General features: G+C 45.8%; 2 protein-coding genes across 2 annotated transcripts in view; one reads left to right on the forward strand and one right to left on the reverse strand.

The window, feature by feature from the left end:
- NTAQ1 (N-terminal glutamine amidase 1) overlaps nucleotides 1-21,211 on the reverse strand; it is a 213,821-nt gene that overhangs the window by 35,168 nt on the left and 157,442 nt on the right. The window lies entirely within an intron of this gene.
- KLHL38 (kelch like family member 38) lies at nucleotides 8,768-18,079 on the forward strand. Its single transcript, XM_019719409.3, has 4 exons — nucleotides 8,768-8,980; nucleotides 9,404-11,000; nucleotides 15,282-15,387; nucleotides 16,248-18,079. The coding sequence occupies exons 2-4, from the start codon at nucleotides 9,612-9,614 to the stop codon at nucleotides 16,562-16,564; spliced, it is 1,812 nt and encodes a 603-aa protein (XP_019574968.3). The 5' UTR covers nucleotides 8,768-8,980; nucleotides 9,404-9,611; the 3' UTR covers nucleotides 16,565-18,079.

The following is a 21,211-nucleotide window of genomic DNA, read 5'->3' on the forward strand; positions in this document are numbered from 1 at the left end:
TTTCCACAGCAACACCAAGCCTTCCCAGCAATCCCCCAACACCCCAGAAACCTTGTCCTAAGAACAGCACCACCTCAACACACCACCAGCACCCCAGGTTTGGTATTGCTCTATTAATCTGTCGAAAGTGCCCCTTTTCAGACCCCAAACAGCTTCTGTGACAAACTAATCACAGGACAGGAACAGTCTTGCTAAGGATGATTCACATTTAGATAACACCTTCTGGAACATTCTTTTTCCTTTCTCCCCTACACTTTCCTCCCCATTGTTGTCTAATTCATTATCTGCTCTAATTAGAAAAGTGGGTGCTTTTCAGGTAGAAGAGAGGGCTAACGTACGGTTTGGTGAAAATGAGATCTTTGCCTCTCCAAATGCATTTCATGAGAAGAAATATATTAGGTGTATAGCAGTTGTTCATTAATTTGTGTTAGAACGAAATAATCACTTGGTTACACCCTGGTGGCTCTCCCATAGTTTGAGAAAAGAGCACCCTTATTACTATGCTTCTACAATCATTTCTGAGGGAACATCCATTGACAACTGAGAATCTGTCATGTTATCCGTTTACTACTTCCCCACCTCCATTGTATAATGCTCTACTGTGGAAGTCACAAACAGAGAAAGTGCCGTTCCAGACACGTGTGCTGAAGAAAATTCTGGAAATGACAATAGAAACAATGTGTACATCTCCTGGGTGGTACAGCAGATTTCTGATTGCTATAATTACTACCAGTATTGTGCAATGCCTTTGGGTAACTGACAATACACTAGGTGTTATGAAGAGTTTAAATAGTAGACTCTCCAACCTCCCGCTCATGTCTGAAATGCCATGGCCTGCGCTGGCCTGCCCACTGGAATGGAAAACACAAGAGGATACTTCCTACTTCCTTAACCAAAGCCCTGGAGACTTGGGCAAGCTTTCCTAGGAATGGGGGTTACCAAATCAACCATGTTTGTCTTGGCTCACTCTTTTTTCTACCTTTGGATTATTCAGATACAGAAGAAAGAAAGAGAAGGCAAAGGAAGCCTTTATCCAAGAGGCTTTTGAATCCCTGGAAGGTTCTGAGGACTGAGTTTCAAGTACAATGTGTGAAGCTAATACAAAATAGTGTCTCTCTAGTAGTATTTATTTCCCACCAAAAATAATTTACAAGGAATGGTGAACACTCATCACACCTCAGAAAATTAGGATTAATTACAATCCAATATCAGAACCAACCCAACATCAGAAGCAGATGCAACTGGTTTCAGAGAAATAATGAGTAACCTCGACAAGCTTCACCTCATGGCTGAGAGGAGACCCAATTCTTTGAAAGTCAGTAAGGAGAGAATTTATTCCACACTCCTGCCCCTGGATTCAAAGACCCAGGGAATAGACCAATCTTAACATTGGCCGGCTAATCTCTACTACATGGGTGATAACTTTTGAGGCAGCCAGAATACAGTTTTATACACACATATGCACCCCACAAAATATTTTCATATTTTTTTGGAGACTGCAAATCTCAAGCATGCAACAGGCTGAGCTACGGAAGGTGGTGCAGAGTTTCCCTGCCAGGGTCACTTTGGATCTTGAGGGTGGAGTCAGTATACACAACGCTTTGAAAGCTGTGGGGAAGGCAAGAAGAGTTTGTTGGGGGCGTTTGTTGGACAATTGGGGGCTATAGTTTTTCAAGCACTGTAGATAGAAGAAAACCACACCTCAATCCTGCAGCGCCAAACTTCATAATTGTCACTGTACCCCTGGGAATGGAGCTCGGAAGTGGGGAAAAACAATCAGCCCTCTTCCAACTAGATGTAAGAAGGATATTCAAGTAACATCCAAAGGGATAGTTAGTGGTTCCAAAGGCAAGCTATATATCTGTTGGTTGGCCGTCACTGGGTCTGGATAAATTTTCTCACTCAAAGACAGATAAAGAAAAGAGGAAGATCATGGAAAAATACTGCAGGACAAGGAAAGAGAACACCGTTCTGAAGGCTTAAGAGAGTATGTCCAGAAGAAATTTATTTTTTTAAACTTCAGCATTAATAGAAAGAAAAATGACATTGCTTCTGTAAAGCAAGCCAAAATCCATAAAAATCCAACTGAGCCAGAAAGAGAGCTGTGGGATTATTTCAGAGGACTGAAAACGCAATAACGTATTTCAAATATGCATTGGAAGCAGAAAAGAGGAAACCTAACACTATGGAAAAGTACACCAATGATGTAAAGAGTAAATTTGAGATGGTGTTCTAGAAAGCAAAAAAGGACAAGCAAGTGAATAGTTAAAAAGAGATAATGATTTAAATAAGGAGGCCAAGTTAAATATATATATATATATATGTGTGTGTGTGTGTGTGTGTGTGTGTGTGTGTGTGTGTGTGTGTGTGTGTGTTATTCATGAAGCAACAAAGCTGCAATTGAAGTAATAATCAAAGATATAATTGAACAAAATTTTTCTGGGCTGAGTAAAGGCCAAAGTATACAAATCAACAGCCATGTTTTAGAGGCAAAATTTATAAAAAGAGCTTACACCTGGACCTATCCTGATAATGATTTTAATTAAAAGAGAATTTTAACAAACAAAAAACTGTAAAAATCAGTCAATTCTCAAACTTCTACTCTGCAGCACTGAATAGCATGGGTGGCTTTCAGAAAATTTTGAAGAAAAAAAGTTTTAATGATTTTTTTAAAAATTGAGATATAATTGACATATAACTTTATATTAGTTTCAGGTGTACAACATGATTTGATATTTGTATATATTGCAAAATGATCACCACAATAAGTCTAGTTAATATCCATCACTATATATAGTTACAACATTTTTTTCTTGTGATGAGAATTTTTAAGATCTACTCTTTTAGCAACTTTCAAATATACAATACAGTGTTATTAACTATTATTACCATGCAGTACATTACATTCCCAGGACTTATTTATAAATGGAAGTTTGTAATAAGAAAAATGTTGACCCTCAAACATCATACCCAGCCAAGTAATTGTTCATAGATGGTAGGAAAAAAAATCTTAGATACGGAAGGATTCAGGAAAATGCACCTCTCCTCTATTTTCCCTAAAAAAGTATTATGAGTCAATGAACTCCAGTTAATCAAAAGATGAGTCACAATTAAGCACTTAAGAATGGAAAAGTTGTGGCATAAAAGAACTGGCAGTGAAAATGTAAATCAGTCAAGTATGAAGTTTAAATAATTACAAATATGATTAAAAGCAAACAGCAAAAGCAAAAAGTCATTCTTAAAAGATGAGATACAGTATATAAAATAATTTGATGACAACAATCTAGGCCTTAAATTCCAGGTTATCTTTACAAATACCTGGGAGAAAGAAGTGAAAGTACTTCAGATTCTTTTTTTTACCTAGCAGGAAGTTGAAAAATATTATTTTACTTTTATTTTTGATCATTAGAAAAACATTGATTAAAAAATGTTTCAGAAAAACTTAAAAAAAAAAAAAACACTGGTAAAAATATAAACAGTCTGGAAAGGCAAAAGTAAGAAAACAATGTCCAGAGTCAATCTCTGTCAACAAGTTCCATTAAATTTGTTCTCTGCCTTTCCTATCAAGGGGCAGGGGCTGACTTATTCCCATTCTCAAGGAGCTAATACAGGAGAGAGAGGTGGAAAGATATGACTAAACTTCAGCCTGATGTGAGAGCTTTTCAAAGACATATGTATAAAATTCTCCTTCTACGAGGACCTGGAATTCATGGTGGGACAGGGGTGAGGTGGGAAGGAGGAAGGTTGGGGAAGGTTTCCCTTCAGAACACTTAGACATTTAAATTATTTGTCTCCTTCCCTACCAGAATGTAAGCACCACACGGGAGAGACCTTGTCTTAATGGATGGATGGATGGATGGATGGATGGATGGATGGATGGATGGATGGAAGGATGGATGGATAATGGATAGAAGTATAGATGGATGGATGATGGATAAGTGGATGGATGGATGGATGGATGGATGGATGGATGGATGGATGGATGGAAAGGTGGAGAGACCCTTAGTGAACCAGATCCTCACTTTGCTCAATTTCCCCTAGGATTCTAACTAATCCTACTTCTAAGGGAGTTAAGTTCACCCTCCTGACAGACCTCCCTCTGTAGGTCATCCACTCTCTATACCACAGCACAAAAGTGCCAAACCATGCTTCGGTGGCCTGGAGAAAGTGATGTTTCTGCCTAAAACACCTATTTCACCATCAGGGAGCGCCTGTCGTGGGGAGCAGGGAGGCCAAGGCCGTGTATTATTCTTTGTGACTTACAGTGCTAAAAAAAGAGCGCACGTTGCATCCTTGATCATGTTACTTCTTTCATCCCAATTTGATTTACAGCCCAGAAAGCTGATCTGTGACATAAATGATGTATCAGGTCAAGATGTCGTTTGTGGAGAGAAGGGGCCCTGACAGCTGGGTTATATACCAACAATCTACGAACAGTCCTGATGTCATCTCTGTCGGCCCTTTATTTTCCTTTGCCCTCCCCAGGGGGTGGGGCGGGGGGAAATATGAAGATATTTTCTGATGCTGGAGCAGGGGGGAGGAAGAGTTTGGAATGCTGTCATTTGTACTACTGACCTAGTAAAAACAGGGTTAGGTTTTTACCTCTCAGAGCACAGTTGTCATGGCCATCCCAGAATCAAGGCACAGGCTGACTTGCCACCATTGTTTAGAGTACAAAGTCCTTGTTCAGCTTTCCACAAGCTGCTTAAAAAATACACCCAGCCAGGCAGATCCAGACACCGATAGTCAGGCACTCGCATACATAGAAAAGTTTTAAAATCGCAAAGCAAGAGGCAAGTTCCTTACTACAGCTTTTAATGACCCAGTTCACGGGGGCCTTATTTGCTCCTCATTTTTCTCCTTCACCTGCTGACTGTGAGAACAGGAGATTCTCTGAAGACAACAAAGAACAACCTTCCAGTTTTCAAGGAGCTCTTACTAGGCCTTTAAGTGCAGATTTCCACGTTCTTGAAACACAGTTCCTTGGAACAGATAGCTGTGGTCACTGGTTAGTGTGAAAGTGATGCCTGGCCTCGAGTGTGTTAGGAGGACTGGACATGTACGGTGTGTGGCTTCCTTGCTTGTAGCTGTCAGACCTGCAGCTGACTTGTACCAGGTTGACGGTCCACAGGATTTCAGGCCCAGCACACCCAGCCCGGAAACAAACTGGGGTTTCCTAAGTAAAAGTGCCCCGTACTATCAATGCAAAACTCGATGAGGAAATGGAAGTTTTTCTGAATTTACATAAAAGGACAAAATAATAAAGAGCATGAGCTGGAAGCCTCTGGCTTTAGGCCAGAGATGAGCAGAAGCTCTGAAAAGATCCCTTTCTCTGAGGTTCAGCATCCAGCAGTCACTACTATGGCCACCTACGGGCACAAACCACAGGGCGAGCTGGAAGAGGTAGGCTCAGAGGTCACCTGGCCAGGTGAGAAAGTAAATACAGGGAGGTTTTGTGACTTGTCTAAAGACACACAGCCAGTCCATGGCGGATCCTGGGCTGGAATCTAGGACTCCTGGAGGCTGGGTAGATAGTGAGGAACATAGCAATTACTTAAGACACAGGAAACAACCAGAGTGAGCAGGAGACCACGTTAGGTGCTGAAAACTGGGCACTGAGAACTATTGGAATCTAATGAAATTATTTTCAGAGTAATCACTAACCATAATACTAACCATAAGTTAGTACAGTGAACCTAAATTGTGCCAGGTACTTTACTGGATGCTCCCCACACATTAGTTTTCTATGACAAAGATGGTTATTCCCATTCAGATGAAGAAACGGAGGCTGGAACATGTTAACTTGCCCAGGACCACACAGATGCTGAGAAGAAACGTCAAGATTCTCCCAAATCTTTCTGCCCTCAAAACCTGAGTCTTGACTTCTTAGGATAATGATTTTCATCAAAAGTAGGGACAGAGAGCTGAATGTCCTCATTTATTTAAGGTTCCCATATGTTCACACCCTAAACTCTCCCAGAAAAGTTCAGGATATAAAGTGAAGACAAAAGTACAAAACTCTCTGAGACAAATATTTTCATGAATTGAAAGTAGGTTGGTTGGGGTTCCATGTGGGTGGCAGAGATGCTTTTTGGATAAGGCTTGGTGTTATATGTGCGTGTGCTATGAGGCAAACACCAAGATTCTCTTTGTGTCTTTTCCTGACATTTAACGGAGGGCCCAAATTCTCCTAGTAGGCCAGGCCAATGGAATGGGGCCTGTTTTTTCTTAACTTTAAAATCCAAAGAATTTATCAAAGTTGGTCAGACATTGACACTGCACACCAGGGCTCATTTGAACACTTGACAAGGCTGGATTCCAGAAGGTCTAATTAGTTAGGGAATGTTGGGGAAGCTCCAAGTTTCCCCTAGAGTGGATGGCGCCATGTTAGTTCACTCCCAGAAATCCCTAGCTACCGCCCTCACAACAAACCCGTGGCTTGCTCACCAGCTGGAAGAGAAATAAGACGACAGGCGTTTCAGAGCAACAAAGAAGTTATTTTTTGCCTTGTGCTGTCTTGGAGGCCAAGGACGAAAGCACCAGCTTTGGGGTTGGAAGGACCTCAGTGTAGTTCCCAACCTGGAACTTAACTTTTGCTGTGTGGTATGAAGCAATTATTTTACTTTTCCCTTCATCACGTTATTGGAGTTGATTAAAATGAGGGACATCCAGGGCCGTTCCAGACGACCAGTTGCATTGTGGTCTAATGGACATACACCAAGCTGTACACGGCAGCGCTGCTAAAACCCACTCAGCAGATGGGGGCATGAAGTTCACCCAACAGAGCTCCCTCTCTTTTCCTAGTCTGCATTCTGTTAACGCCCAGTGCAGGCACTGTGTCTAATTCACCCACCACGTGCCAGGTACTAGGCTGGGCAGTTGGGATGGAGAGAAAGTCAAGACAAGGTTCTTGCTGTCCAGACGCTTCCATTCTAATAAGAGAGGCACAGTCAAGTAAACACAATCGCAGTGATGTCTGAGGCATGTAATGTTAGAAATCGGCAGAAGGAGTGGAAACAGTACAGAGGAGTGAGAAGCTTGCAACAGAAGGAACACAGGCCCTATAAGGAATTTAGCTACTCGTCTATTAGATCACCAGCATGGCTCAGAAGTGAAGGAATACTCACCAGCACTGATAGCTATCCCAACAGCTCCTCTCTCCAGCATTTTGCTTGTATCTCCATGGGTCTCTGACCCCTTGGCTCAGGTCTCCTCATTCTGGCCTCTAAGCCCCCAACCCCAGTGGCATGTTATGGATATACTTGCCTGACCTTGACCTTCTGTACTCTTTGGGAGATGATCCACTCTATGACCTGCAACTACGAATGAGAGACACTCCTCCTTCCACCCTGCCCTGTGGTCCCCTAAAGGCCTGGCCAGCCCAGCTCCCCAAGAGGAACTAGATACATGTAAGGACCTACGAGTCGTTTGATGGAGCCAGAATCAAAATATAAGTGGGGGAGGGAAGTGACCAAAGCCAGTTATGGAAGTGGACAGGAGACCAGTCTGATTCCTGCTAAATAGTCTGGACTTTATCCTCAGACTTGGGGAGCCGCTGAAGGGCGTAATGCAGGGAACTGGCAGGTTCTGATGTGCCTTTCCCCCGGTTACTCTGGTGGTGACCGGGTTATTGGAGGGAAAGAGACAGGAGCGAGGGGAAAGTCAGTGTGCGAGGCTGTTACAATAATGCAAGCGAGATCTGAGGAGAGAAAACCAGGCTTCCCTGTCACTCACTGCTGGTACCCTCAGTCAGGACCTCCCAGGAAGCAGGGGCAGGACAGACCTGGGGTCCCTCTTAGTCATCCTCATAGGTCCATAGCAGCCCGCCCCGGTGCTGACGCTACTCCATAACCGTCACCATTCTCCTCTCCCTGCTCCCCTTCCTTCTTCTCCCTTCCTCCCTCTCTCCTTTTCCTCCTGCTTCTTCTCCCTCCTCCTCCTTTTTCTCCTCTGTCTCTCTCCCTCCTCCCCCTCTCTCTCTTCTTCTTCCTCCCTCTTCCTCCATGTCTCCCTCCCTCTCTCACTCTCTTTCTGGCACACTCTAGAGCAATATGCCTTGCCTCCTGCCTCGATCTCAAGCCTTTCTGACAGGAAAAAAAAAACCGGAAAAGTAAAACAAAAAAGCAAAAAAACTATTTTTAAAAACTAACGGAAAAACAATCAGCACTTTCTGAGCGAGGCAGGGGTGTCATGCAGGAGTGCTGCTGCCCTCACCCCTTTAAAACAGAAGCCTCTGGGGGAAGGAGCAGCCACCAAGCTTTGGTTCTTCCAAGTCTGGAAACGCTGGGGTGCTTCACAAACATTAAATACCACTTTTGTCATGGATTCCATCATCTCAGAGGCCGGAGGAGGAAATGACAGCCCTCCCCATTGACCCTGGCAGGCAGGTGGGAAATACAGACCCATTAAATAGCACCCCTGGGCCCACATTTGGGCTTCCCTTGGGACCATCTGCCACCTTCCATGCACCCAGAACTACCTTCAGTGACTATCACCAGATCACAGCAACCTGTTTACAGACATCTAGAATTCCCGGGCACTTTTAGGACACGGGACTCGGGATGTTTCCAAATGGGCAGCAAAGTCCTGTCTCAGAGAAGCCGTTCCTTCGGATCTATTTATGCCGATGTAAACACTTGCCAAAGAAACAAGGCATGTGGGCATGCGCCGGCTCTACAGGCCCTCGGCTTGCTGCAAAAGGCAACTGGAAAGTCACATGTCATAACAGTGGAAAGTACATATGCAACTATTCTTAGCCCTGGAATGTATACACTGTCTCCCTGCCCAGCGGTTCTTTCACAAAGCTCTAGAAAACTGTGAAAGCGCCTTCAGCATAAACAAATCCAGAACTCTCCCAGGACAAATCATTTGCCAACTGAAGGAAAGGCCTGGGTTTATGGTTTCACTTGGAGCCAGAGGTGGAAACTCTGGAGGGACCAGCCGGACCAGGCATCGGCGGATGGTACTGCCACAAAACAAGGTAAATGTCTCTGATGTTTCATTTTTTAACAGGTAGACCACCAGGCATCATCCAATAAACACTGCCCAGGTTACTCTTGGGTTTGTGCTTCCTATTTATCCAATCTTGAAAACAAAACCCTAAAGACTTCATATTCTCAAGGGGGAAAAAAGAAGATTGCAAAGGTCCATTTCATCCCTCATTCCTGTCTCGTTAGCAGAAGGCCACACCCCCAGAATGACATCCTTCCGGAAGGACTAACACCCAGAAAGATGCTTAGATGAGTTTACAAAAATAACAAATAGGCTGAGAATCTAGAGAAAGGCTTCTGGTGGACAAACGCATAGACTGTCATTTTGCTTTAGGCTAACATTTCCACTCCTGACAATAGAGTAACTTCCAACAGTCTTCACTGTTTCTGTTTGTTTGCTCATTTTTTCTCAGATTATCTGAAGATGCTGTTTGCCTGTTACCTTTGAGAGGAACCATAACCAAAAGGAGAGGTGTGAGCTGTGAGGTCTGGAGGGCAGGTGGCCTCCCTTTCCAATCTTCACTACAGGATTTTCTTGGCAATACCCTCACGCGTCTTAGAGAAAGGACGCAGATGCTCTAAGGTCTTGGAGACTCCACAGCCAAACCCTCCATCCAGCACATGCTCCCTCGTGGGACTTCTTCCCCTCTTTGCAGGATGAACGAGTCATCGCCAGATGGGCTGCTCTTCAACGACCATGACTTCTCCTCCGAATTGTTGAGGCAGCTCAATGGCTTCAGACAAAACAGCATCCTGACTGATGTGAGTATCTGTGCTGGGGCCTGGGAGGTCCCCTGCCACCGAAACGTGCTGGCCTCCAGCAGCCCTTACTTCAGGGCCATGTTCTGCAGCAACTTCCGGGAGAGCAGTGAGGCCAAAGTCCAGCTGAAAGGCATCAACTCCATGACTCTGGACCAGATCGTCCTGTATGTGTACACCGGGGCGGTGCACATCACAGCCGACAACGTTCTGCCTTTGATGGAAGCCGCCTCCATGCTTCAGTACCCCAAGCTGTTTGAGGCCTGCTCCTCCTACCTCCAGAGCCAGCTGACCCCCAGCAACTGCCTGGGCATGGTCAGACTCTCTGAGCTCTTAAGTTGCAAGACCCTCAAGAAGAAAGCCAGGGAGGTGGCCCTGACGTACTTCCCAGAGGTGTCTGCGTCGGCGGACCTGAAGGAGCTCTGTGCTTTGGAACTGAGGGACTACCTGGGAGATGACGGGCTCTGTGGGGAGGAAGAGAAGGTGTTTGAGGCCCTCATGGTTTGGATCAAGCATGACCTCCAGGCCCGGAAACGATACATGCAGGACCTGTTCCGGCTCGTCAGGCTTCAGTACATCCATCCGGCCTTCTTCCACCACTTCATTGCCAATGATGCCCTCCTACAGTCCTCGCCCTCATGCCAGATCATCTTGGAGACAGCCAAGAGGCAGATGTTTCCTTCGTACGGCGCCACCAGTGCCCCAGACCTCCAACCTCCGTGGCACATCCCCCCAAGAAACTCTTACCAAGACTTCCTCATCCTCTTGGGTGGAAGGAAGGACAACCAGCAGACCACCCGGGACGTTCTGCTGTACAACACGCAGACTGGCCAATGGCAGAGCCTGGCCAAGCTCCCGACCCGGCTGTACAAGGCGGCGGCCGTCTCCTTGCACCGCAGCGTGTACGTGCTGGGAGGCATGGCTGTCGACGCACAGAAGAGGGTACCCAGTCACAATGTCTATGTCTTCTCCCTGAAGCTCAATCAGTGGAGCCTGGGGCAGCCCATGCTGGCAGCCCGCTACTCCCACCGAAGCACTGCCCATAAGAACTTCATCTTCTCCATCGGGGGGATTGGAGAAGGGCAGGAGGTCATGGGCTCCATGGAGAGATTCGACAGCATCTGCAACGTCTGGGAGAGCGTGGCCAGCATGCCAGTGGAGGTTCTCCACCCTGCAGTCGCTGTGAAAGACCAAAGACTCTACCTTTTCGGGGGAGAGGACATCATGCAGAACCCTGTACGCCTCATCCAGGTAAATGGCTGGTCCTTCCCGTTGTGTAAATGCACGAGAGTGTGCCCACCTGCACACATACAAACATACTCACACGTGCATATATACGCACATACATATACACACAGCATACACACATAGGAATGTACATACATACACGTATAGGTGCACATACACACAGAGACACATGTGCAAACATATATTATACATACACACATGCACACATACAAACATACTCACCCATGCATATGTACGCACATAGATACACATACACATAAACACACATACAGAAATGTACATACATACACATATAGGTGCACATACACACAGACACATATGTACACACCTATACATACACACATTCACACATACATATATACACCCATATATAATACACACACTTGTCATCTGCAGGAGAAAGAAGAAGGGGGGAGGGAAGGAAGGAAAGAGGGAAGAAAGTTTAATTTCAGCAAGATTTTTATCCATTTATAAAGACTTTTTGTGTAAGATTAATTCATATAAAGGTACACTAGGTACAATCCCTATCCACAAAGAGTTTAACTTAATTTGAGAAAAAAATGGTATATCTAAAAGTTCAAGGTAGAACACACTGAACGTCAAATAGTGAAGTCCTATAGGAATTTGGTGGGTGCTTCTAACCCAAATCAGTAAGGATTTAAAAGGAGATTCCGAAGCATTGGTCCAGTCTGTTACCAAATGTCCTGGAACCTGACCTCAGATCTGCTGAGTCAGAACCTCTTTGTGTGGGATCCTGACATTGATGGTTTACAAAAGTCTCCAGGAGATTCTAATGTGCAGCCAGGTGGCGAACACCTTGCCTTAAGTGACAGGTAGATGCTAATTTCACTCACAAGCTCTCTGAGAAATGTAATCAATAAAGACCCAAATTTCAGAATATTAAGTGTTTCCCAACTTTATGCAAGTTCTAGCAAGTTCTGCAGTTCATCTACTGGTATGAAAAACTTGAATAACGAGCCTATGTTAAAATAATCAAGGAGACCCCTGAGATTTGCTTGTTCATTTATAAAAGTGACATTGAGAGCCAATCACAGTGAAAGCCCTCGGGACACAGCCCTGGCCAGTAAATTGCACCTACCCGCCTGGAGTTTACAAAATAATTACAATTCAGATGCTGCATAGAGGGGTGCTCTAAGGGGGGGAGTCTACACCAGTTCAGAGGGAATCGGGGAGCTTTGGAGGGAACTATGTGAGGTTGGTGTAAGCTGACCTGAGCAGAGAGGCAAGAGAAGAGAGGAGGCAGGGGAGGATGAAGATAAAAGATGAGGGAGAATAGCTGGGTGGATGAGAGGCTCTGACATGGACCCAGATGGATGGGAAGCTCCTCTGAGCAGACAAATCTCCCATTCTCTGCAGAAGGCAGAGTCGTCTGTTGAGAGAGTGCTGGCATTCCTGGTAAGGGAATGGCTGGTACAAAGAATCTGAAGCAGAAAGGGGGCACAGCCCATCCCCTTGAGAAACGGAAAGCATGACAGTGGAGCTGCCACATAGACCAATGGGGAGAAAGTAGTGTACAAGGCGGAGCTTCCCAAGCTACGCTGAGCAACCCCTTCCCCCTTGGACTGCTGCCCCTGCATCCCTCCTACAGTAATCCTGGAACATTCCTGGGGGGGGGGGGGGGGGTGTTGGTGGAAATGAGACTGATCTGACCTGGCTTCCTAGGTTTTGTCAAGGAATTGGGTTTGTAGGCTGAGAGTCACGGGGTGGGTTAAGTAATCAAATTTGCATCTTTAGAAGCTCCCGGTGGACACTGTGTGGAGAAGGGATTGGAGAGGGCCTGAGTGGACAAAGGGAGGAGAGTTGGGGGACAGTTCTAGAGGTCCAGGTGACAGACAGTGGTGGCTTGGGCTAAGTTGCTGCTAGTGGAGATGCAGAAAAGTGACCAACTCTGATTTAATTCTTTTCTTGTTTTTTTTTTTTTCTCTTGCCTACACTTCTCCAGCCCATATTTTTGGCTCCTCCCTGACCATCTAGGCAGATTCTGAGTCTGTTCCAGATCCCACTTGTTTACTTAAGCCAAGCGAGACGTGTTATGCTCCCTCCAAGCTCTGGCCACACAACACAGATGTAATATAGTGCTTCTATATAAAGCTAGAGCCTCTTTTTTTTTTTAAAACCATTTTCCAAAATACAGTGAACAAATATGATAATGATTCCACACTGCAAAATTGTCAGCTTCCTAAGAATAAATACCAAGCTCAAAAAAATCTCTTACGTTGGCATATCAAGAAATTCATAGTACAAATTAAGACCCTTACAAAACAAACAAAACACCACGAATATCCGAGTGATCCTTTTACACTGCAGTGATGAGAAAGGGGAAAGTTATTAATTGGGGAAGCTTTCTTATCTCTATCACATTAGCTTAGAAATGGAAAGTTTACTCATTTAGATATAGTTTAAGAAGAATGCTTGGGGTTTCTTGATGGAGTAGGTTGGGTTTTCAGAGGTTCCTTCATAGGATGGTTCACGGGCAGGATGTATTCCGTCAAGAACTATACTGCAAAGGGGTTACTGTGTGAAGTGTGTGAGTACCCATACCTTTCCACCTGGCCTTCTTTCTACCTCTGTTTCTGGAAGGCATTAAGCAGATCCTAACCGTAACAAAGTATCACTTCCTCCCCTGGTCAGAGACCATCCTTTGATATCCTTGCCCCGGCCTCTCCGGGGGTATTATGAAGATCCTGAGCAAATGTTTAATCTATTTTTGAAACCATACCCAAATCTGATAGAAAACAGAAGGCCAGAAGGCAATTACTCACTCAAGGAAAATGCAACCAGTGTTTGCTTTTCCTCCATGGTTCCCACTTTCCAAAGAATGTCACTTACATATTTTCCAATAAAACCCTGTGGCTTGACAGCCATTGTGATTGTCCCTGTCTCTAGCTCTTGGTCTCCTCTATGCTTCACTGACTTAAATGATTGACACAGACTTCAGGAGGTCTGTCTCCACGCTCCAAAGCTTCCATCAAGTAATGCCACGCCTACATGGTCCCAGGCAGAGTCTTGAGGGTGGAGCTTCAGAGCATGGACTGGGCTCATCCAGACCAGCTCTTCCCCTCACTCTAGCTGTGTGACGTTGGGCATATCACAACCTCTCTGAGCCTCAATGTCTTATCTGAAAAATGGGGGGAAAATAATAGTACCTACTTCATATGGTGGTTGTGAAGATCAAAGTTGGTAAAGTGATTTAAAAAAAAAAGGCCTTTAAATATGATGGCGATTATATTTTATACAGAAAGGATTTCCAGTGAAGAATACTGTGCCATTTTCCTCTGTAAATGAATGTTTTTGTTCCTCCTTTTTTTATAGGAAGTCCATCCTATATCTCTTGTGCTAAATTTTGCCAGTAATGAACTAATTTACATTTCATATTTGGACTTTAAACTGAAGAAATTAACAGGAGAATATATTCTGGGAATCATGATTTGCTGCCCTGTTTCAGAGCGTGGCCAAGGAGTCCTGCCCCCGCCTTTTTGCTCTTTTTTTCCTTCTCTTATGCTGCCTTTTTCTATGATTCTAATGAGTTTCAGGCATGAACTGTTCAAAGCCTTCCTCACTTAGCCCCATATTTATTCTTGGCTCTAAGACCCTCTCAGATACACTAGAAAAGTTAGAAATTTAAATATGAGCCAGAAATAAAAATAATTGAAAAAAATCATTGGTTTCATGAATATCCAAGTTGCTCCATTTCTCATTAAAAGAAAAAAATGTTCCAAGAAAGGTAAGCAAATGCACACCACAAGGCATAACTCTTGGTCCGTCTGTAGAAACTCAGCCACTGATCTCATGGGGTCACATAAGGACCAATTTCTAGTACCGTTTTTCTTTGTTATTTAATTATAGTTTTTTTTATTGATGGTAATAGGCTAACATTTTAAAAATTGGAAAAAAGTGAAAAGATCACTTCTATTATACACACACACACACACACACCAGGGGTGACCAAAAATGTACACAAGTGGACATTTGTGTCAACGTTGCTCAAGCAGTAGTTTGCCGTCATCAGAAGTGTCTGGAGGCTGATGGTAACCACTTTGAGCACCTCCTGTCATTGCAGAAGTCAAACGTGACTTGTAGTCATCGCTCGTTATTGGTATATATTGAGTATTACAATTTTAATAGTTTTCCTTTCTTAAAATGTGTATACATTTTTTTGGCACTGTGTGTGTGTGTGTGTGTGTGTGTGTGTGTGTGTACACGCGCATGTGCACATATATATCACTTTAAAAGGCAGTATCATTAATTATATTTCTCCCTCAGGTTTATCACATTTCCAGAAACACATGGTTCAAAATGGAGACGAGAATGATCAAGAATGTGTGTGCCCCTGCGGTGGTGCTTGGGGAGCGGATTGTCATCGTGGGAGGTGAGTCTGAACCACGGATCGCTAGGCTGGGCACAGACTTGGCATCTCCCATGGAAAAAGGGTCACTAATAGACAGACGTTGTTCTACAAGTCCGTCTTTTAAAACCACATCCCTCTAGCTAGCTAGGGGAATGTGGATGATGTGACAAACTTCTTTTCTCATCCAGAAGTTTCTCCCTGTCTTTATCTGTAAACAGGAATGAAATAATACCTATTTGACAGACTTGTTGTGATAATAAAACGTGCTCCCTTATCAAAAGCACTTAGCACTATTCCAGACAGCTGCCAAATACTCAAAAACTGCTATTGTTAATATTCACTACTGATGGATCAGTCCTCTGCAATCACAGGACAGTCGCAGGGTTAAGAGGACTGGTTTGGAGGTCAGACAGAGCTGAGTTCAAATCCTGACTCTGCCACTAACTGGCTGTGTGCTCTTTAGCAAGTTATTATTCTGTTTGTGCCTCAGTTCGCTCCTCTGTAAAATGAGGATCCTAAAAGTACCTACCAGATAGCTCTGTGGTGGGGGCTCCTTCTTGGATTGTTGTAACTCTTGGATGGGTGTGTGAGAGAGATGAAAAAGCCATCGGAAGCAGGAAGCTACTCCCAATTGAAGGATGGCTTACGTGCCGCCAGAACTGGGGGTTAGGGATGTAGGGGCCAAAGTCAGACAGATCCGGGTCCCAACCCCAGCTCTACCACACACTAGACCTCGGACAGGCTACTGAAACAGCCGCACTTTAGTTCAAAGTCCAGCCTCGGTGTTAGACGATGGCAGAGACCACACACGTCCCTGGACTGCTCACCTCCAGTCCCAAAGGAGCAGTGCTGACCTTGCCAATATGCCATTTGGTTTTCAGGTTACACAAGGAGGATTCTAGCTTATGACCCTCAGTCCAACAAATTTGTCAAATGTGCAGACATGAAAGACCGGAGGATGCACCACGGGGCCACCGTCATGGGGAACAAGCTGTACGTGACGGGTGGGCGGCGGCTGACCACAGATTGTACCATCGAGGACTCTGCCTCCTTTGACTGTTACGACCCTGAGACAGACACCTGGACATCCCAGGGACAGCTGCCTCACAAACTCTTTGACCATGCCTGCCTCACGCTTCAGTGCATACCCACACTTCCACCTTCCCGTGAGGTCGACAAGAAACCAATATCCATATAATAACCCTGAAAAAAGAAAAAAGAAAAAAAAAACAGTGCTCATTGGCCCTTTTTGAATTCCAGGCGGACCGCGTGAGCCAATCACTGTTTCCAGGGATCGTGCTGCTATCATTAGCTAGGCCTGGATCATGTCTCTACAGGCAGAGGTCAGGTTAACTATTGTCATCGACAGCCTATCCTAACGGCACATAATGACACAAAGTGATTCCCCCAAAAAGGAAGAAATGCCAGGCTGACAAAAACCACATCTGCCCAGAACATTGTGGAACTTTGCAATGAGAGAGCTAAGCAACCCAGAATAGTCCCCGGAAGCACTTGCTCTAGGTGGCAGCGTGAGCAATAGGCCGTGACTGTGTTTCTCTGCATTCTATGGACGGAGTACATTGGAATTCCAGAAAAGTATGTGCATCTCCATATCTACGATTTGCAACACTGTCTATGCTGCCAGAATAAAGTTTATGATTGCTGCCAAGTGATGTTTTTCTCCAGCCTCTGGGGAGCTATAAACCTGCAGAATTAATCAGGATTTTCATTTTGGTAAATGTTATGAGAATTGCTCTTCTGAAGAAAGCCAACAAATTCCTTCAGAGATTCCAGCAAGTATTGCCTTCCCAATGCCAGGGCTGACTTTCCCTATGGCCTCCTTTATGTCAAAGTGCCTCCCAGCCTGGTCCAGTCCCAAGCTCAGGAATAAGCCGAAGCGGGCAGCACATTACAATCACCTGGGAAAATGTTTGAAAACAGGACCCAGCCCCATTCAAGATGAATAGATGAGGATTCTCAGAGGTGGGGCCCAGAGCTCTGTATTTTTGAAAAGCATCATAGGTCACTGTCATGTACAGTCAGAACCATTGCCCTGCTCAGCTGTGTGCACTGAAGACCCTCATATACTGGTCCCATTCCCATCCTGTACTGGCCAGCCCTGTCCCAGCCCAGCGGTGTAGACAAAGTCCTCGCCCCACCAATGGAACTATCTGAAATGAGTCTTGTGGTTCTGAGCTTGGAAACAGAGTGCCCCAAACTGACGTCTCCCTCCCTGTCTGATTCTCCAGGTCCATGTTCTGGACTTTTCCTGTTTCCCTAGTTTGTATTTTTCGCACGTCAGTTTCTCCTGCTTGGGTCTGCCCTATTTCCCCGGTCCACTTGGCTGTGGTGCAGATACCCTGTCTGACGGTCAGCCCTGCTCCTCGGCTTGGTCACTGTCCCCTTAGCTGCTGGCTAGCTTCTTATTCCAATCTATTCTCTTTGAACTTCTCTATTCAGGCTCTCAATCCCACGTCTTCCTGAAAGTGTACTCATAAAGGTAACCAGGGACTCCGACAGTCCCTAAAACTGCAGTCCATTTTCACTTCTCATCGGGCGACCAGTTAGCAGCATATGGCACAGCTGACCTCCCTGCATCTCGAAATACCTCCCTCACTCCACCTCTGGGACACCACTCACTCTTCGCCTCCTGCTCCCTGCAGTTTATCCTTGTCTCCTTATTTTCCTGACTAATAAATGGTGTACCCCAGTACTCGGTCTTTAGACTTTCTTTGTGTCTACTCCCACTCCCTTGGTGAGTGAGGTCATCCAGCCCAAGCTGTAAATACCACCCAAATGCTGCTGACGTCCAATTTTCTCTAATTCCAGACTCCACGGCTCGCTCTGCATCTCCACATTGACGTTCAATAGAAACTTCAAACTGAACATGTTCAAGATCATCCCTCCGTCCTCCCCAAACCTGCTCTTCCCATAGGCTGCCCCATCCTGGGAGAGAGAGGGCAACAGCTTCCTCCCAGTTTGTCAGGCCCAGAGCCTTGGACGCTATTCTTGATGCTTCTGTTTCTCTCACACTCTACTCCCTTTGTTCCAAATATATCCAGAGCCCAACTCCATTTCATCACCCATAGCTGTAAGTCTAATCTGAGCCTCCATCTTTTTCATCGGAACTGTCGTGCAGGGGACCCTGCTCACTGTGCCATTTGTCATGCAGGGCGGCAGGCGGGGCCTCTAGTCCCGCTCCCCACATAATAACGCAGGATGTGGCCAGACCAAAAAGGAACACCCACGGAGCCATAGGTAGGGGAGTCATACCACTATAGTCTCACTGCAGGCACTACAGTCTCACTGGAGTCTGGATCCACATGACCTACAACCTGCTGTCCGCTTCTCTGCCTGCCAACCAACCGACTGACCAACCAACGCAGCCGCAGCAGTTATATCAGTGGCTAATTGGCTAACTGGTTACAGCTGATGGTCAATTAGCCACAGCTGATGGCCATCTACTACCCGAGTCAGCACCCCTCCACGTGAGGCCAAGAGCCTGGAAACTGCTCTCTGGGACTCTGTCCCCACAGGACTATTACAACCCTTTCCTCACGGGTCTCTCTGCTTCCATCGTTGCCCCCTGAATCTCTTCTCAACACAGCAGTCTGTGTGATCCTCTACAGACAGAAAAGTAAGTCATATCAGGTCTTGGACCTGTTTAAAATCCTCCCAAACCTTCCCAGCTTTCTCAGATGACCTTCAGGGACCTGAAAGATTGCCACCCCACCCCCACCCCCCACCACCACCACCACCATGAGACTCTGCTCACATCTCCTGGTCTCACATCCCACCCCGTCCCTCTCTCATTCAGCATTAGCCACACTGGCCTCCAGACTCACACATTCCAAGCAAGTTGCCGCTTCCTGTTTTCACACTTGCTGTGCCCTCTGCCTAAAAATGCTTTCCCCAGATATCACACCCCCACGTGGTTCACTCCCTCACCTCCCTCAGGGCTCTGCTAAGCGATGCCTTGCCTGACGTCCTTATCAGATCCATCAACAGGTCCTGTCAGTGACACCCTGAAATAGACCACAAACACCTCCAGTCCCTCCACCTTCCTGGCTGCTTCCCTGGGTGCAACCCATCGTCATCTCCTGACCAGCCCCTGACTGGACCCACTGCTTCCATTCCTGTCCCTCTGATCCTTCCTCAAACAATAGCCAGAGGAATCTTTTTTAAAACACAAACCTGCTCATGTTACTCTCCTCCTTAAAACGAGTTCATGGCTTCCCAGAGACCTTTGCCTAGAGTCCCCAGTCCTTCACACGGCCTCTAGGGCCTTCTAAGGTCTAGCACCTTCCGATCCTTCTGTCCTCACCGTTTGCCACTCCTCTCCCGCTGGCCTAAGTTGTCTCTGCTCCACCCATCCTTTATTACCTCCCCTCTCCTCTCTCTTGTCTCAGGGCCTTTGCACTTGCAATTACCCCTGCCTAATACACGCCTCTCTCCCCTCTTCCCCTGATGGTATTTCCATTTATACCTTACGCGCCAGATGTAAAGTCATTGCGCCACGGAGGCCTTCTGTGTACCCTCCACCCCTGCGTGGGTCAGCTCACCCAGGAAATGTCCCCTTTATCCCTTATACTGCTGTGCTTTTCCCTTTGAGACCCTCATCCTACTTGTAATGCCTTGATCACCATCTTCCCCTCTACACCCTTATATCTGCCCTGTTCTCTGCATTCCCGGGGCTGGACTCAGTGAAGGCCACGTATGTATCCATCCGCAATAAATACATGATGAACGGATTAAAGAATTAGCAAATTAATATAGAGGCTGACTCTCCATTGTCTCTGGGATCTCCATCTCATACTTAGAGGGTCGTGTGTGGAGGCACTAGTTTAAGCCCCCCAGATCCTGTGCTAAGGGACAGCTGTGTCCTCTCTTTCCTTCCCCTTTCCCACCCTGAACTGAGTTTGGTGAGCCTGGGTGGGGGAAGAAGTGAAATGGCCGATCTGGGTCGAGCCTGGAAGCTGACGGGCTTTGTCTAAGGACCCTCTTTGCCTGGCATTAAAAGTGGGACTCTTGCTGTCTATAAATTCCTTTTGTGGTCTCCAACAACCTTCTGTCAGAGAGTTGCTAATGCCTTGAATTTCTTTTCCCTTCGTCTCAGTCCAATATTTAATACGCTGACAGAGTGTGTGGCTACTCAGAGCTTGTGCAACCCTTCGTGGGACACAGAATATGAAAATTGCCTGCTGGGTTTTATAAAAAAAAAAAAAAAAAAAAAAAAAGATGGGATGAGGGCCAGACACATTTGGACACGTATGGCAGGCCAGCTTCGTGCATCACATAAGATGCCTCTGTGGCAGGTCCATTCACACACCTGGGCATCCCACTGGCCAACTCCATATCTGAACTGGATTGCAAAGAACGACCTCAGGACACAAGAGATCCTTTCCAATCTGCTGAGGATAATCTCAGTCCAAGAAAGAAAGAGAGAAGGGTTTTGGCACCAGGCTTCCTTGGTCTCGATGGCTGAGTAGAGAGTCACAGTCCAGAACTGAGGTCAAAATATATTTAGCCAGCAGCAGTTAAACTGAAACCTTTTAAGTTAAAACATGTCAACTCCCCTGACAAGTCATCTCGACAGACAACAAGGGGAGGAAAATGAAGCAGAGCAGGGCAAGAAAATAATAACACACATAGCTCACAACCTGCCCCAACATACACCCGTGAGCAGGACAGGAGTCTGAGCAGAGAAAGTAGTGACAGAGGGACGAAAATGCAGCAGGGGACGTAAGAAGTGGGGCCCTGGAGGAGCTGCTAGTCGTCAGCACTAGAAACCTCCCCCACCCTAGACCTGACTCCCAGCAGGCGACCTAGAAAAAGTGCTGCTGTG

This window comes from Rhinolophus sinicus, chromosome 6 (genome assembly GCF_057876585.1).
Source record: "Rhinolophus sinicus isolate RSI-liver-muscle chromosome 6, RSI-T2T, whole genome shotgun sequence".
Lineage (NCBI taxonomy): Eukaryota > Metazoa > Chordata > Mammalia > Chiroptera > Rhinolophidae > Rhinolophus > Rhinolophus sinicus.

Bases quoted from the DNA above. Each gene is read 5' to 3' on its own strand.
- KLHL38 (XM_019719409.3), top strand. From the start codon at position 9,612: ATGCTCCCTCGTGGGACTTCTTCCCCTCTTTGCAGGATGAACGAGTCA. The intron at 11,001-15,281 runs GTAAATGGCTGG...TTTCTCCCTCAG, and splicing joins ACCCTGTACGCCTCATCCAG to GTTTATCACATTTCCAGAAA. The intron at 15,388-16,247 runs GTGAGTCTGAAC...TTTGGTTTTCAG, and splicing joins GCGGATTGTCATCGTGGGAG to GTTACACAAGGAGGATTCTA.